Source organism: Sander lucioperca, chromosome 16 (assembly GCF_008315115.2).
Source record: "Sander lucioperca isolate FBNREF2018 chromosome 16, SLUC_FBN_1.2, whole genome shotgun sequence".
Taxonomy (NCBI): Eukaryota; Metazoa; Chordata; class Actinopteri; order Perciformes; family Percidae; genus Sander; species Sander lucioperca.
The window spans coordinates 19,598,181-19,614,035 of record NC_050188.1 but is presented as its reverse complement, the minus strand read 5'-3'; the positions used below and the strand labels follow the sequence as shown (position 1 = coordinate 19,614,035).

The 15,855-nt window shown below is 41.7% G+C and overlaps 1 protein-coding gene across 2 annotated transcripts; it reads right to left on the bottom strand.

Moving 5' to 3' along the window:
* Positions 1-453: 453 nt before the first annotated feature.
* Positions 454-15,213, bottom strand: LOC116066920 (programmed cell death 6 interacting protein). Of its 2 annotated transcripts, none has more exons than XM_031323126.2 (18): positions 14,891-15,213; positions 12,026-12,080; positions 11,865-11,934; positions 10,726-10,853; positions 10,005-10,158; positions 9,119-9,219; positions 7,236-7,367; positions 6,852-7,074; positions 6,517-6,640; positions 6,019-6,196; positions 4,961-5,072; positions 4,616-4,785; positions 3,913-4,161; positions 3,346-3,480; positions 3,083-3,177; positions 2,694-2,811; positions 2,370-2,578; positions 454-1,568 (listed from the first exon to the last, which is right to left on the bottom strand). In XM_031323126.2, exons 1-18 carry the CDS (start codon positions 15,094-15,096, stop codon positions 1,379-1,381), a joined length of 2,649 nt encoding a protein of 882 aa, XP_031178986.1. In that variant the 5' UTR covers positions 15,097-15,213; the 3' UTR covers positions 454-1,378. The 2 variants fall into 2 exon arrangements, with proteins under 2 accessions (XP_031178986.1, XP_031178987.1); XM_031323127.2 differs by having other exon boundaries at positions 7,236-7,352.
* Positions 15,214-15,855: the final 642 nt, after the last annotated feature.

The window sequence follows — 15,855 nt, the reverse complement described above, 5'->3', positions numbered from 1 at the left end:
CCAGCAGCTCTCTGCCAACATCTCCATGCATCCTTCCAGACATCACACTGCGCTGCCATCTGCACACACACACACACACACACACACACACACACACTATGAAATCATTAGCGTCTCCTGACACTGAATAAATATCTAGGGATGAAATCTGTCTGTGGAGAAATAACCTGCAGGGAAATATGATTGGATGAGCTCACGACCTCACTGGAACGTAATTTGCATGTCATCTAAATGGGATCTGCCCCCATTGCTCTGGAGGTCAAAAGGCACCAGATTAGTTGATGGCATAACTCATCCTCTGATTGGCTGAAAGGAGAGACAATGGCAGGTAAACTGTTGCTCAGCCGCATCTCCCTCTGTGAGCTGCAGGACTGCCCTCTTCTGGCTGCTTTACAAATCTCCAGTTTGATAAAAACTCAAGACATCCAATTTGTAAAGACAAGAAATTCTGGCTGGCAGTTGATGTTTTTAATCACATTAGAGCTGAGAAATAAAAATAAACACAAAGAGCATGAAAGTGCAGCACACAGAGTGTCTCGGTTAACCACAAACAGTCTTATTTATACATATATTTATATAATAGAGCCATTTCTCCCACTTGTATAGCCTCTGATTGTAACACAGAAATATACCAACATTCCCTGGGTGTGAGAGAGAAAAGAGCGAAAGAAAAGAGCAGAACTCTCAACAGTCATCATCTACATTAGAAAACCTACAGGCCATTCGTTTTTATAGGTTTTTACATCAGCGAGGCATCAGTATTCATTACAAAAATAGGAATATAGTTGATATAGAAGCACTGGGGGTTGATTGAGTGGGTGGGGGAGTTAGGATGTGGCTGTGCCCTCCAATCAGTGGCATGACTAGTAATGACCACCCATCCGCCCACCCGACACATACACCCAAACCAGGAAACGAAGGAATCCTAGGATTCTGTGCGTCTCCATGAGTGTTGTACAGCAGTCCAGCCATGACAAAGTCAGTTATCAATGGAAACCAGTTTGGGTTTAAATTAAACAATCAACAAAACCATTAGAAAATGAGTACGTAAAAAAAGAAGAGGGGGTTAGTGCATTGATGAAAGTCGAGATAGTTTAAGAAAAGTGACGTCAGAACCCATCAAACATGAGCTAGGACAGAAAAAGGGGGGTGAGATGAAAAGGAGAAAGGAATAAAGGGTGACAAAGTAATAAAGTATTTCAGAGAGAAGTGCAAAGCAGCTTCGAGGTCGCCCTTCACTTGGGTTTCTATAGCTGCGGTTAGTGAGAGAAAACAAAAGATGAGAGGAGTGGGAGCTAATGGAGATGGTTATTGCTGGGGCTATTTTTTTATTTGGTGTTAACTGGTGAGAAGAGGAATGAGGGGATGGAGAGGGGAGTTATTGCTGAGGGTAGTAGGGCTGCTGCTGAGGGGGTTGCTGGGGGTAGCCAGGGTAGGGCTGTCCGGCAGGAGGGGGTGCTGGGTAGCCTCCCTGTCCTGGAGTCTGCTGGTATTGCATGTAGGGCATGTTGGGCATGTTGTACTGGCCGTAAGCATAAGGATTGTAGCCCATAGGCATCTGGAAGTACCTGGGTGGACACCACAACAGAGAAAACTAACTTTAAAATTCAAAGCGTTCAATATTTTGGGAAATATGCTTATTTGCTTTTCCTTTACGAGAGTAAGATGAGATCAATATCCCTCGCACCAGCTTAAAGACTGAGAACAGGGGGAAAAGAATCCACCTACCAGCACCTCTAAAGCTCACCAATTAACATGTTATATCTTGTTTATTTTTAAATCTGAAATGTGAGAAATGTTGAGACTTAAAGCAGAAGGGAAACACTACCCTGGGGTCAAGGTTGGTTGCCTTGCAACGTCACAGAGATGACAAGAAGTCACTTTGCCGTTACAACACGTACAGTAACTTGCCATAAAATCACATACGTTGATTTTACACCTCGTTTTTGTTCAGATTAAACTAAAAAGATATGATGATGATATGAGATGCTATCTGTTTGCTACTGTTTCCAGTCTTTATGCTAAGCTAAGCAAAGAGGCTGCTGGCTCCAGCTACCTATTTACTGTACTGTAGAGTGGTATCATCTAACACTGTGCAAGAAAACCAATGAGCATATTTCCCAAACTATTTCTTTACTTAATTACAATTTCTAGCAACAACATGTGTCGAAGCAGATCCAATACAGAGACATATCTTTTCAGAACAATTTAAGGGGTCAATTGATTTAGATTGGATAAAAGACATGCTTTTACTATCAAAATTCTAAAAGGTGCGAGGAGGAGGATAAAATCATGTTAACTCTATCCTGACATATGTGGGTCAATTTGTACTCAAAAATCGGATCAGGATGTTGTGATGGGAAACTCACCCTGGGTAGCCTTGATAGCTGGGGTAAGGTGGTCCCTGGGCCTGGGATGGTGGGGCCAAAGGTGGTGGGTTGCTGCTGGGAGGGCCAGTGGCCGGTGCATTGGTGGGAATGGTGGAGGCTGCCTGAGGGGTGAAGCTCGGTGGAGGAGGCCTGGCTGGGGGCATGGGCTTCGCCTGGGGCTGCTGCTGGGCTTGTTGAGGCTGCGGGTTCTATCAGGTAGAGAGAAAGAAGACAGACAGATCAATACCTAACCATCAGCCTCAAATCTGCTGCAGTGGTATTGAACAGTTGGCTTTGTGTTTGTTTGTTTGAGTGACTGCTTACAAAGACGGTCCTAGGGGCAGGGGTTGGGCCACCAGCGGGGGGAGCTGGGTTGCTCTGATAGGCAGGGATGTTGAAGGATGGAGCACTGGGCTCTCGGGCAATGCTCTGCTGCAGGTCCCTGGAAAAAGAATTAAAGCATCACAAAACAGTGACTGTGCAGCAATGTTCCCTTCATATGCATGCATCATTACTGCATGCATTTATCAGCTCTCATTCTTATACTGCAACACACCTTAAAACTAATGCTGGAATTGGCTACTACAGTGTTAAAATCAAATCAATCTACAAACTAGAAACAAATGTAAAACTGCTGATTGGCCTAACTTTACTCTCTGGCCAGCTCATAAGACATGTCAGACAAATCAGTCAGAAACCAGGAAAGTACATACTTAAGTAGCTCATCCCGCTCTGTCTTGCGAGCGAAAACGATGTCGCTGCATTTGTTCTGGAACTTAAGCAGGATTTCTGTCAAGTCGTTGTAGAACTGAGGAGGGACAAACAAAAGGGGACAAAAATAAATCACTTGGGTTGCCAACTACCTCACCAAAAAAACAAATAAAAGTAGAAAGTTTCCAACAAGATATGCATTACTGCAGTGCAGTGCATTCTTGCTTAGGCACGTGTGTGCCGGTATGTTGTGCTGAGTGAGTACCTTGGTGCCTTCGCGCAGGTTGTTGCTGATCTCAACGTAGCTGTCATGGGCTGAAGCCAGCTTCTTCAGGACCTCCTCCCTCTGGTTGGCCTCCGTGTTAGACTGCTTCAGACTGCTAAACTCCTGGTGGGACGTCTGGAAGGAGATCACAGGTTGAAAAGATCGATCACAGATTGAGAAGATTAATCGCTGACACCTCTTAGAACACAAGTATGTTTATGCACAGTAAACTATAAATTATTTCTTCACAGTGGCACTTTGCCACTGAGAGGGCAAACTAGGTTTAACTCACTCTTTGGATTTCATCTGCACCTGTGTAACTGCTTGCATGTGATTTTTATTTTATTTTTATATATAGGTAATGCTTCATTGATTCCATTAAGGAAATTCACTTTTTGTTTGCTCTACTTCACAAGAAGGTGAAATGTCTTTATTAGCTCACTCTTCTGACACATGACCTGATTAAGAAATGGTCTCTTTAACTTCTTTAACAGCCACCTTGCTGCTCAATCAATATTTTGTTTCTGAAATAACATCAATCTTCCAAAACTGTGTGTGTTTGTATACCTGAACTTGTCCCAGCAGCTCTTCCTGCGTGCGGATGGTGGCCTGTACCCTCTGGTTGTAGGCGCCGTACAACTGGTCAAGCTGGGAGAGCGACAGCTGCTCCTCATTGATGGCCCCGTCCTGGGCGAGTGCCGTCAGGAAGGTGGTCGACATGTCAAAGGTCACAGCCTTGATCTCTCCCTCTAGGGTCTCCCTCTCCTTCTTCATTTCGTCCAGCTGGACGAGCTGGGAGCGCAGCACGTTCACTATCTAGGTGACGATAGAGAAGATGAACACAGTGAACAAAAAGAGCAGTAAACATGTTAACTTCTACACCTAACCCCTGACCTCTCGCCCTTATGATGATTGCAATATACTGTTGTTTTTTTCCACTTTAGCGTGAATTCAGTGTAGCTGTGAAGCGACATGCACTTCTTCCTTGTGCTTTTACAGTTCTGCTTGCTTAGTTATTTAAGTTCCCGAGTGACACACAATGCAAAGTCAGCAAACAAAATGAAAAATGGAGCTGCTGTAGAGAGGAGGGACACTGCCCTGAAGCACACAATGTCCACTGAGTGTTTCTAAAGCAGGAATCTATGTTTACATGACATACAAAATACCTTGCGAGGAGGTGACACACACTGAGCTAAAAAACTAACCACAACAATGTCTGTCCATACAAGCAATATATAATGTATAAATACACCAGTACAAGCGGACAGACCTCGCTGCCCTGCAGTGTCTTAGTCGGGTTGGCGGAGGGGATGGCAGCATTGAGCTCGTTCTCTGGTTTACACAGCAGAGTGATCATGTCACAGTGGGTGTTGTAGCGGTCCCTCACCACCTGGTCTGCCTGTACGGCCTTGTCCAAGATGTTGCTGAGGTTAGCTCCCTCTGAGAGAGAGAAGGGAGGGAGGGAGGGAGGGAAGGAGGTAAGGTTAGAGATGACAAGGGAGAAGGAGAAAGGAAAGAGGAAGAGACTAGGATAAGAGCATTGTCAAAAGTGGATGACATGGAGACAAAGACAAACTTCAAACAGGAAGGACATGTTTTTAGTGTGTTTGCGTACCTGCACGAAGGGGCTTGTAGAGGTCTCCAGAGGGGGTTCTGTTCCAGCGCTGGTTGAACTTAGTTCTCAGCTCGTTGTCGGTCGTCTCTTCATTATCCAGCATCTTCAGAGACTGAATACAACACAACACACAGACACACACACATACACACTAAGTGCCTTAACAACACACACAGCAGATCCTCAGATGAGTACACCTTTAGTATTAATTTGTTGTTTTTAACCACGTGTAAGTATTATCTGACTGTTAAGGACTATTTTAAAGTATAATTATTACTCAGCCATCTCATTGCAACTATACAGACCATCATTTAATGTAGGGCAGAAACTAACAATTATCAATTAATTTAATTGATTTATCAATGAATTGTTTTGTCTATAAAATGTCAAAAAAAACAACAACAAAGAAGCATATTCATTCAAAGAGTTCAAAGACATTCTGGCCCGATACATAACTTCAACAATTATTCTATTTAATATGTCTGTTGAATTTTCTTTCAATCAGCTGATTAATTGTTTCAGCACTACTTTCAAGTCACTATAAAGTCAGCTTTTTGGCAAGCAGAAATGTAATTTTCTGTTTTTTCATTTTCGTTTTTGACAATTGTCTTAATAAAAACACAACCGACTACTTTTTTGGGGGAAATTAGGACATTTTAGTGTGGACTTTTCAACTCTGCCAACAGACTTGGAAGCAGTTTGTGTCTGAAGATGTCTAAAAAAAGAGAAGAGGGTTGGCTGAAGCTGGTGGACAGACAGTCCTTGGCCAAAAGATCAGTGGATTTGAATTTAGTGATGATCCTGATTTGGGATTTCTGCCATTAGGGACGATTTTGAGTTTTCAGCATTCTAGTAGTAGGTGGTAGAAAAGCTGCTAAACAGCATTCCAATCATTTGCTTCTTTGTCAAGAAAGCAAACCCATATGACAAACAAGCTGTTACAAGGCTGTAGTTAAAAAAGCTAAAAATGTCTGCTTTACTTTTTAAATAAATTTGTGGTTACACAAAGTGGATCTACAAAGTGCAGTAGCATAGGTGTAATTCAGTGTGTTTCTGACCTCGTCCAGGATCTCTCTGTTGCGGGTCAGAAGCTCAGGCAGGTCTTTGATCAGCTGCTCGATGCTCTGCAGTCCTCCTAGCTGCACGATGGCTCGGGCCTTCTCAGCAATGGATTGTGGGATAGAGTCTCCTGACAGGTCTTCCAGAGCAGCTGGCAGGTTTAGGGAAGCCAACACCCTGATGGACAGTTCCAAAGCATCTGTCAGACATCAAACATCAACTTGTGCACCTTGCTCTTTGGGCAAAATACACTAACTGTTAAGCGCTTATTAGTGCCATTAGATAGAGTGATACAAGCACTTGACTGCTATTAAGGGCACTATACTAAAACACAAGTACTTCTATTGCATTTTTAATAGTACCTGGTACACCATTATGTTATGAATTTTTAATAAATCCATGTACGGAGACACAAGTGCTCAAAACACTTTCATCTGCATAGTCACTCATGTGCACAGCAACATATGGTCATATACAGTAAACACAAAACAGCGTACCCATTGCAGAGATTGGTGGCCTCCCTCATCGTTCCCACCAGTCTGTTCACAGTCTCAGCCTTCCTCTGGCTGTAAATGCTCATGGACTGCTGCACCGCCGTGGGGACCATCTTCTCAAACAAGTCTGAAGAGATAGGAACAACATAAACAACTGATTAAAAAAAGCAGAAGCAATAACTAAAATCTTACCATGGGGTTACAGGGCAACCAGCAGAGACATCTAACTCTTGACAAGTAAATAAATGAGCGTATTTCCCAAAATGTCAAACTATTCCTTTAAAGTTTAAACTGTCTTGACAATAAAAGGCACTTTGTTGAGTGTCTGTGTTTCTTACCTGTGAATTTCTGGCTGAGTGGAGGTGTGATGGCGGTGGCTTTGACCAGCGTTGCCTTGCCGATGTGTTCCAAATCCTTGACCTCAGGCACGCGGTCATGGTAGATAAAGTCATTGTCTTTTTTGGCTGCGGTGAGGGCTCGGTTGATCTTCTCACTCAGGTCCTTTACGCTCACATATTCGTCGTAACGTGACGCCACCGTCTTCACCAACTCTGCTGCGTGCTGGACAGATGAACAGCCCAGAGGAGAGAAGATGGAGGAACGAATTTGCTTTATGAATAAGTTTTTACTAGTTTTGATTTGAAACATTAAAGGCATGTATGTCCAGTTTTTGACAGTTATACAAGACATTAGAGATCGTAATCTATGTTAAAGCTGTGTACCTGCAGGCGAGCGATCTCCTCTCCAAAACGCTTCTTCTGCTTGGCCAGGATGCTCTGGTGCAGCTCAGCGTTGGCTTGCATGATGCAGTGCTTGGCCGCCAGCACCGGCAGCACTTCCTGAAAATAAAAATACTGACCAGGGAGAGGCAACCACAGAGCAACACGCAGGCACGCAAACAAATATACACACACACGCACGATGGCAAGGCAAACCACAAAATGGCAGACGCACACCAGCGAGGTCAAATACCAAACAACATCACGAAAGCCAATCACAAACAGGCACAAGCAGTCACAGGTGTGCAAACATAACACAAGCGCGCGCGCACGCACACACACGCGCAATGCCAACACCACCACGAGGGATGCAGGAAGAAAGGAAGACAACAAGAGAGAAAACAGAACAGGCCATAAGTGTTTAATCTTTCAGCAAAAGCTGCTACACCTTCATCAAACGACCCATAGCCATATGTGTGTGTATGTATGTGTGTATGTGTGTGTGTGTGTGTGTGTGTGTGTGTGTGTATGAGCGTGACTTTGACGGTGCAATGTGTGTGTGTTTGATTTCAAGCACGCAGGGAGAACACAGACACGGCTTTTTTCCTGATATGAGTCAATTTACCTTGCTTTGTTTCCTCTATCCAAACTGAGCAACATCTTTATTCTAAACAATTAAAAAACTACAAGCTCATGAGTGTAGAGCTGCTGTCACTGAGGAGACTTACGTGCTTCATAACAGAGTACATATGACGAGAACTGTGTTGCACCAGCTACGCATAAATCTATTACTAATTTTGTAATTACTTCCTAGTAACTATCAGCTAGTTTCAACATCTATAGCACTGTCAAATTAAAAGCAATAAACTATTCTCACGGTAGCATCACAAGCTGTAACATAACAGTTTCCCAGAGTTCAAAACAATATTTTCTTCTGACCAAACATTCTAAAAAGAGATTAAATTCACACCGATATCGTGCAAAGAAAAGCATCAAATCCTCACATGTCAGAAGCAGGACATTTTTTTCAGTTTTTTTTTTCTTGAGAAATGACTCAAACGATTAAGTCATATAATCTTCTCTTAACTAACTAATCGATTAATTCACAATCATTTCAGCCCTTATATGCACACATGGAGAAATGTGTGTATTTCAGTATTATGTAGTTAACTGTGTGAAAGAAATGTAGAATATTATGCAACCTTTCCAACGTTATTTGGTCATTTAGTCTGAAGTTACTGGCATAGCATTTGTAATGTAAGGTATACTGTGTTATCTTTCTGAATTGTATTTTGAAATCATTATTACACTTTATATAAGTGTCACTTATAAGAACGCTCATTCTGAACTTACACACAGCTGATGCAACTTACTTTTTTGTGCTTTTCACTTAACTTTGATTTAATTAACCTAAAAAATAATAAATCTGTAGTGTGAACTTGAGGTAGTGTGTGTGTGTGTGTGTGTGTGTGTGTGAGAGAGAGTGTTTCAGTCACAGTGTTAGACAGACCGTAAGTACTTCAGATGCCCATGTTTAGATGGTAAGAAACCAATCAGAATGAAAAAAAAACAAAAACAGGTTAAACGGCAGCTTAGTAAATCACCAACCAATCAGAGTGAAAACAGGATGGAAATGGACCAATGAGAACAGAGAGAAGTTGCAATTTGGACAGTCACACAACCTGAGTACCACTCTTTAAGTCTGTCTCAGAAATACACACAGACAAAACAATACACACAGACAAAACAATACACACAGACAGACAGACAGACAATACACACGCCAAACCATACAAAAACCAAACCGTATGCATCTTCACCACACTGCACACATGGCTGATAGAGCAGTGTTTAGATCAGCGTGTAGCTGTATGTCCTTCACATACCTTGGGAAGGTTGTCTTTGTACTGGCACTGCTTGAAGGCGTCGCCGTAGAAATCTGCTGCCTGATTGGCCAGCTTTGCGATTACAGCATCTTTCATCTTATCTATTGAGTGAACAAGCCACTTTTAAGAGTTCATATCAGATAAAATACACGTAGGATAAGAAGTTGTGTTCTTGAAAAACACATCACAAGCTGATCAGAACATCTGTGCTTTAAAGTGATTACTGACATTTGATCATACATTTAGTTAATTACTCTAAGTGGTTTTCAGAGAGCCTACAGCTGTCTGTTGTGTTAACTGTATTTCACAACGGTGTTTCTACATCGCCCTGATGAAATTGCTTTTACATCTTACAAAGTATAAAAACAAAACCATCCCCCCTCAGCAAAAAAAATTAGAGCTTATTTTATGATGTAACCTTCAAAACGGTTGTGCTTAAAAACTCTAATAAGCAACTCTGTAGACAGAACTGGGACAGAGGCTGTGTGCAACCTGGATCAAAACGGCCTACTGCCATCGCTATAAATTAATCTTATAACAACACATGTGCCTGATTAAAGATGCTATTTATTCAAAGTGCAATTGCTCCGCTTTCCTTTATATCTGGCTGACTGGCAGATTTGTCATACCAGTGTCCATAAACTTGTCAGACACATTACAGCGCAAAAGACTAAGCAGTGGTCCATGTCAACGATGCACTTTTAAACTTAGGGACTAAAAAATGGATTGCGTTTCTCTTCGTCTGAGTATCGACATGACAAAAACAGAGATAAATCATAATGACACTGAAAAGGCTTGAAAGTCTCCCCAGCAATTTTTGATTTAACAGTCTCTAAGTGAAGACTATGTGTGTGTTTGGATCCTTGAGGTGTCTGTCCTTTGGTACCTGAGGTGGCTTTGAGGAAGAAGACCTCCTGGGCCTGGGCCAGCATGATGAGGCTCAGGGTACCAACAGTCTCAGGGGAGATGTCCATGGTGGGCTCCCTGTTTAGCGCTGACAGCACTGTGTCCTTGATGTGACCAAACGCTCCGCTGGCCAGCTGGGTAGTGAGACAGATGAAGAGAGAAACCGATGAGACACTACTGCAGAGATTGCCAATGATTGTTGGTCACAAATACAAGATAAACCTGCAAGACCTTGCATGCTCATGCCTGTGTCAAAAGTGTGGAGTTTATTTCGATTAGTAAAACATTTCAAAATTAACAGGGGAAACAATCTCATGTTGAAAATTTGTTGAAATTGGCCCTAGGTCTACTTTTGCTAGAGGAGCTACTATTTCGAGACACATGTAAACAATACATTTGGTGTCTTAATCATACTGTTTGTGTCTATGTTAAATAGCCATTATTGAAGGAAAGAAGAAAAACATCAATATAACAGGGGATTTCAAACTTTTGAACGGTAGTGTAAATAGAGTGAAACTAGTTTCTTTTGTTTGTTTGTCACATCCCTGTCCCAAGTGATGACATGGTGTGTAGCATCAGTTACCATACCAATCATAGTTGAAAATGTATTTTCAATATGCTTAAAACACAAAATATGTTGACAAAACAACTCTCCTAATCTTCTAATCGCAGCACATGTTACTGTGTGTTGGTATGCCCACCTGATAGTACTTGGCAGCAGCCTTCAGTCCCTCATCGTTATCCAGGTTCTGCTCTGAGGCGATCTGACTTGCCAGTGCTGCTGCGTTGAACAACACACATGTCTTCTCGTAGCCCAAACTGGCCAAAGCTGCAATACACAAAAACAAATGCACCGGGGTAAGACTTTTTTTTTTTTGTCAGAGTGACTTTTTGTTTTCCCCATCATCTGAATCTTAAAGGCATTCTGGTTGTTTTCATGGACAACTTGAACTACAGAATAATAAGCTTTCATAGCATACGGGCGAGTTTCCACCAAATATGTGACAATAAGACTGGTTTTAGTTTCTTTCCCACAGCTAGAAAGTGATGACAGAGGGGAAAAGTGACATCTATCTTTCATCCCTTGGATACTGTGTCGGATATTGACTGCTTTGTTTTTTGTGTGGGGTTGGCATTTTCTTCAACCAACATTTTCTATTGCTTCATTTTACATTTTTCTGCCCGGAGTACACTGGAAAAAATCCCACAATTCACCACAGAGGACAAAAGATTCAAGCGTAAACAGAAAAAATGTGAAGACTGAACTCAACAAAGAGCAGTCTTGAGAACTGAAAGATGTTTTTCTCTCTCATTATTCTTTTTTTGTTTTGTTTGTTTATTGCTGTTATTACCTGTTAGCACCTCTGACCCTGACAGACACTTATGTTACAACGCACATATACCTGTGTCATGTCTTTCTTGCAAACCCTTACACCCATACTTCAGTGGCAAATTTTTCATCAAACCCTATAAGGCACCTTGTCAGCCCGGTTTCTGGACGCAAAATAAAACGGGGACCTTTAGTGTAAGAAAGCTTTGTTTCTCATTGTGTGTGTGTGTGTGTGTGTGTGTGTGTGTGTGTGTGTGTGTGAGTGTGAGAGAGTGAGAGAGAGAGAGAGAGAGAGAGAGAGAGAGAGAGAGAGAGCCAGATAGACATACAAAGCAATAGATTATAAGAGATTGATAGTAAGAGATAATATGAAAGATTTGTACCCTGAGGGCAAAGTCTTACATTGGCTTTAACTCTTTTTAATATGAAGCTAACTGCATATGTGTACTCGCACAGTTACATACACAGATATTCTTCCACAGACACAAATGTATTTGAGGTTGCACTTACCGAGCTTGACTGAGCCTCCAAACAGAGATCCTTTATCAAAGGCATCCTTCCATGTGAAGGTTAAGCAGAGCTGTGGAAACAGAGAGACGCTTTGTGTTCAAGTTCTTCTGTTTGGGAACTACTGTAAGTCTAACCCACATGTGAGCTGTCCAATCAGTTACCTGGTTTTCAGAGAAGGGAAACTTGGGCTCGACAGCACACAGTTGGTCATAGTATCTGGAGAGAGAAAGAAATGGTAGGATTAAAACCATGTTTCCTTATGTCTAAACCCAAATATACGTGCTCTAAATTGTTTTCTACAGATCATATTGTCATCGCTTTCATTGTAAAGACAGATATATAATTATTCTAATTATTATTAAACTTAAGTTTAGTTAAAGTTAAGTTGAAAAAAAAAAAGGAAATAAGGCCGTACAGTAAAATCATAATTGAAAAACTAGGTTAAAGGGTAGTAATTATTATGACATAACTACAGATCTGAGAAAGCTCTGCCATTTCAGAGACACATGACAATGAGTCAGGAAAAAATAACAGACAGGCAAACGCGCACATGCACACAGTCAGTCAGTCAGTCAGTCAGTGACGGCTCCTCAGCACTGGCATAATATATAGAATTACAAACACAGAGTTTGTTATCCTTATGTTCCTCATTCAGATACACAAGGACACACAAATGCACAGAGGAAAGCTGAGATGAGGTGGGCCTACTGGTTAACTAAAGAGTAAAAGAAACGGCCTGGACAAAACAATGGTTACCATGGTGAAACAATAGATGTGTGTCATGGCTTTGAAAAGGATAGGGCCGGTTGCCCTGGCTACCTGGCTGACATACGACATGTGCAGAGAGCCAAGGAGTGGCAATGCTAGCAGTCAGCAACGGACAGACATGCTAGCTTCCACCTCGTTGCTAATTAGCCAAGACCATGCATCTACTAACTCGCAGCCCTACATCTTACACACAAAGCACTTCAAAATCACACTCTACATTTGAGGTAGTTAGTTACATTCCGAGATTAAAACAGTAGGCAAATCTTTTAGATCCTGTGAGAAATATTGCCTTTCAGGCAGTACAGATCACATTTTTTGGGGGATTTCCTGTCAATATTGCTTTCAAATACTATCTTAGAAAACAGTGGCATAAACCAGGGATGCACCCATCCAACAGTTTGTCTCTTAATAAAAATGATGATACCACAACTAAGGTTACATGTCAATAGATCTGACACCAGTTCGCTCCTTTCCCCAAATTTAGAATCTGTATTGGGATCATTTTTTATGTAGGGTAACATGATTTCAGAGATTGCAATGACACTTCAAACTTGGGCAAAAACCAATCTGGTGTATTAGATCGGTGCAACCCTAACATAAACTGACTGAAACTGATCAACAGTCATGACCATCAGCCACTACTTTTTGGCGTCTCAGGAAAGCATTAAAGTCACATGAGTGAAAGAACCCATTGTGTTAATGTTCTGCATAATTTTGCTGCACTCTGCCTGTTGGCCTTCACTCAGCACCTTGAGCTGGTATAATTTTTAATACCTAAAGAGCTTAATCTTGGCACTCGCTAGACAGTTCCACTTTCCGCACCCTGCAAGTGCATATCTGGCTAATCACGCAATCTGTGCAAACCCTGTGCAATAAATAAACCATGTTGTCATAGAGAAGAAAGACTGAAATGAGAGAGGGCAATCTGCATGTATACGTCACCTAGGAATTTAGTATGTTGGTTATTGTGAAGTCACAACAATTTTACAGTTTTCTATAATAAGTTAAAAATATTTAATATAAAGAATAAAGAGCAGGTTAACTCAATCAAGACCTCTGTGGCCTTCTGCATTACTAGCGCTCAAGTCACTAATATATTATAAGTCTGAATTACTGCATAAGAGCAAGTCGGCAGTCAACAACAGCCAAGCAGGGTAAATGGAGCATGGGACACTTTATTACCATAAATCCTATTTCGGTCACAGTTCCTCTATGCAAAGTGGTTGGCACTGTGACAATCTTTTGCTCCACTGTGTATATATGTCCTATGTATTTTACAATTTTACAGCCAGAGCAACTATTTTAAACATAAAATCCACTGAGTATATACAGGCCTTCTCTGTAGCTCATGTCTACATGTGTTTTCTTGCTTCTGAGTCTGGTACACACAGCTGTAATGTTTTATCATATTTATCTCTGTTGGCTGATATGAAAAGCTGTGGTTCTCTTTCCTACCTACCCTGGATGTCTGATCATGTGGCTACCAGTGGCCTGAAGGCCTAGGATGTAATGTGGGCCTGAATGTGACTGACATCTGACAGGAGAGCTGGCTGTACTTTCTCACTGGTGCGATGTAGATACATAGCTCATGTAATTGTTTCTTAAAAGGTGCCCATGAGTTTGAATATGTATTAATAGATCTGTAGGCTGGTGATCTTCTGTGTAAGTTATCGTTTGAAGCTGTGACCTCTGTTGATGTCATTACACCAAACACAGGAACAGGCAGGTGAAGAAGGTTGATGGATGATGGTTGGATGTACTCCAAATTTTATGTTATGCTGTCACTGATTTACAGTTTTATTTGAGCTTGTATGGTGGGTTTTAGCATGTGTTTTTATATATTTTATTATGTTATGTATGCTTTTCACCTTGGGGACAATACAGTTTAAGTTGAACGTTGAAGCTAATTCTAATGCTAAGGTAAACCATGTAGCTAGAGTTTACTTCACTTCGATGAATAAGTCAAAGCTAAAGTCATTTTATAAGTATCGGACAGTTCAGTTAAATAAGTAAACAAACAAAGTCTGTGTCTCTCAATGAAACTTGGCATGAATATCGTATGAGTCAGTTATTATGGTGAGAAATGCCTCCTAGCTTATTAGCTTGTCTAACTTTAGCTCCTAGGTTAGCAACTAAAAGCTATCCCATCTGGGTGCGGCAATGACTGGGCTAACTCATCGCGACAGGTAAGAAGGCTGCCCTGAGTGTTAATAATATCGTATCTAGTTCAGGCGTGTTATAAAAGGTTGACTTTCTACCTGAGCAGAATCTCCAGGCAGCTCTCATGTTTGTCCAGCGGCCTTCCCAGCGCGTTCCTGCGGAGCTTGTTCAACTCCTCCACGGCACGGATATACTCCCCCTGCTCCTCGCCCGCTGGGTATGTGGTTGTTACAAATTTCGATAGCGGTTTCATCAGATCCACCTCAGAGGACTTTTTTAACGGGACTGAAATAAACGTCGCCATTTCGGCCCGTAAAAGCGATATATTAAATCAGAAAAACAGAGACGATTAACGACCAACGAAATACAAACAACAGTGAGCTACCCACTTCCTGGATTCTGACAAGGAACGTCAAATTACGTCATGGGAAACGCAGAGGCGCACTGCGCAGAATCGGTATTGTTCAAATGAGAACCTGTAAGGCCTTATCATGTCAGCTTTAATTGTCCATTACTGCATTCCCAAACATTGTTAGATCATTTTTCAAACAAATAATCAAATTCCTACAAACCAGGTGCTACACAGCGAACCGGGGGCTTTCTGGGCCAATGTACGGGGCCTGGAGTCCGCAGTTGCCCACTTAACCCAGGTGGTGATTAAGCAATATGCACCTGCACAACATATATACAATAAATGTAGTTATAACTGTTAAACCAGATGGAAAATGAAAAAGGCTATAATGCAAGCAACTGGGCGACCTGTAAAACCGCACATACACTCAATGACAGACCCTTTGAGACATTCAGGTGTGAACTACCAGCTGTTTTCAGTCCACCAGAATGCAAATAAATTGCTAGTTTTTTGTCCTGTCTGATAATTGATTGCAACAGCTGTATTCACTTCATCCCAGATGGGATTCAGCCTCTGACACAATTGTTGGAGTATACAGTAAATGAGCACGATTCTGGGTCCTAAACATCTGCTTTGGGAGGGACCTTTGGCAGGTGTTTTGTGCTCTCAATCTGCTAAACAAACTATATGAGTCACTGCACTGTCATCTAT

Bases quoted from the DNA above. Each gene is read 5' to 3' on its own strand.
- LOC116066920 (XM_031323126.2), bottom strand. From the start codon at position 15,096: ATGGCGACGTTTATTTCAGTCCCGTTAAAAAAGTCCTCTGAGGTGGAT. The intron at 7,368-9,118 runs GTATGTGAAGGA...CTCCCTGGTCAG, and splicing joins ACAAAGACAACCTTCCCAAG to TATTTTTATTTTCAGGAAGT. The intron at 6,641-6,851 runs GTAAGAAACACA...CTATCTCTTCAG, and splicing joins ACTCAGCCAGAAATTCACAG to ACTTGTTTGAGAAGATGGTC.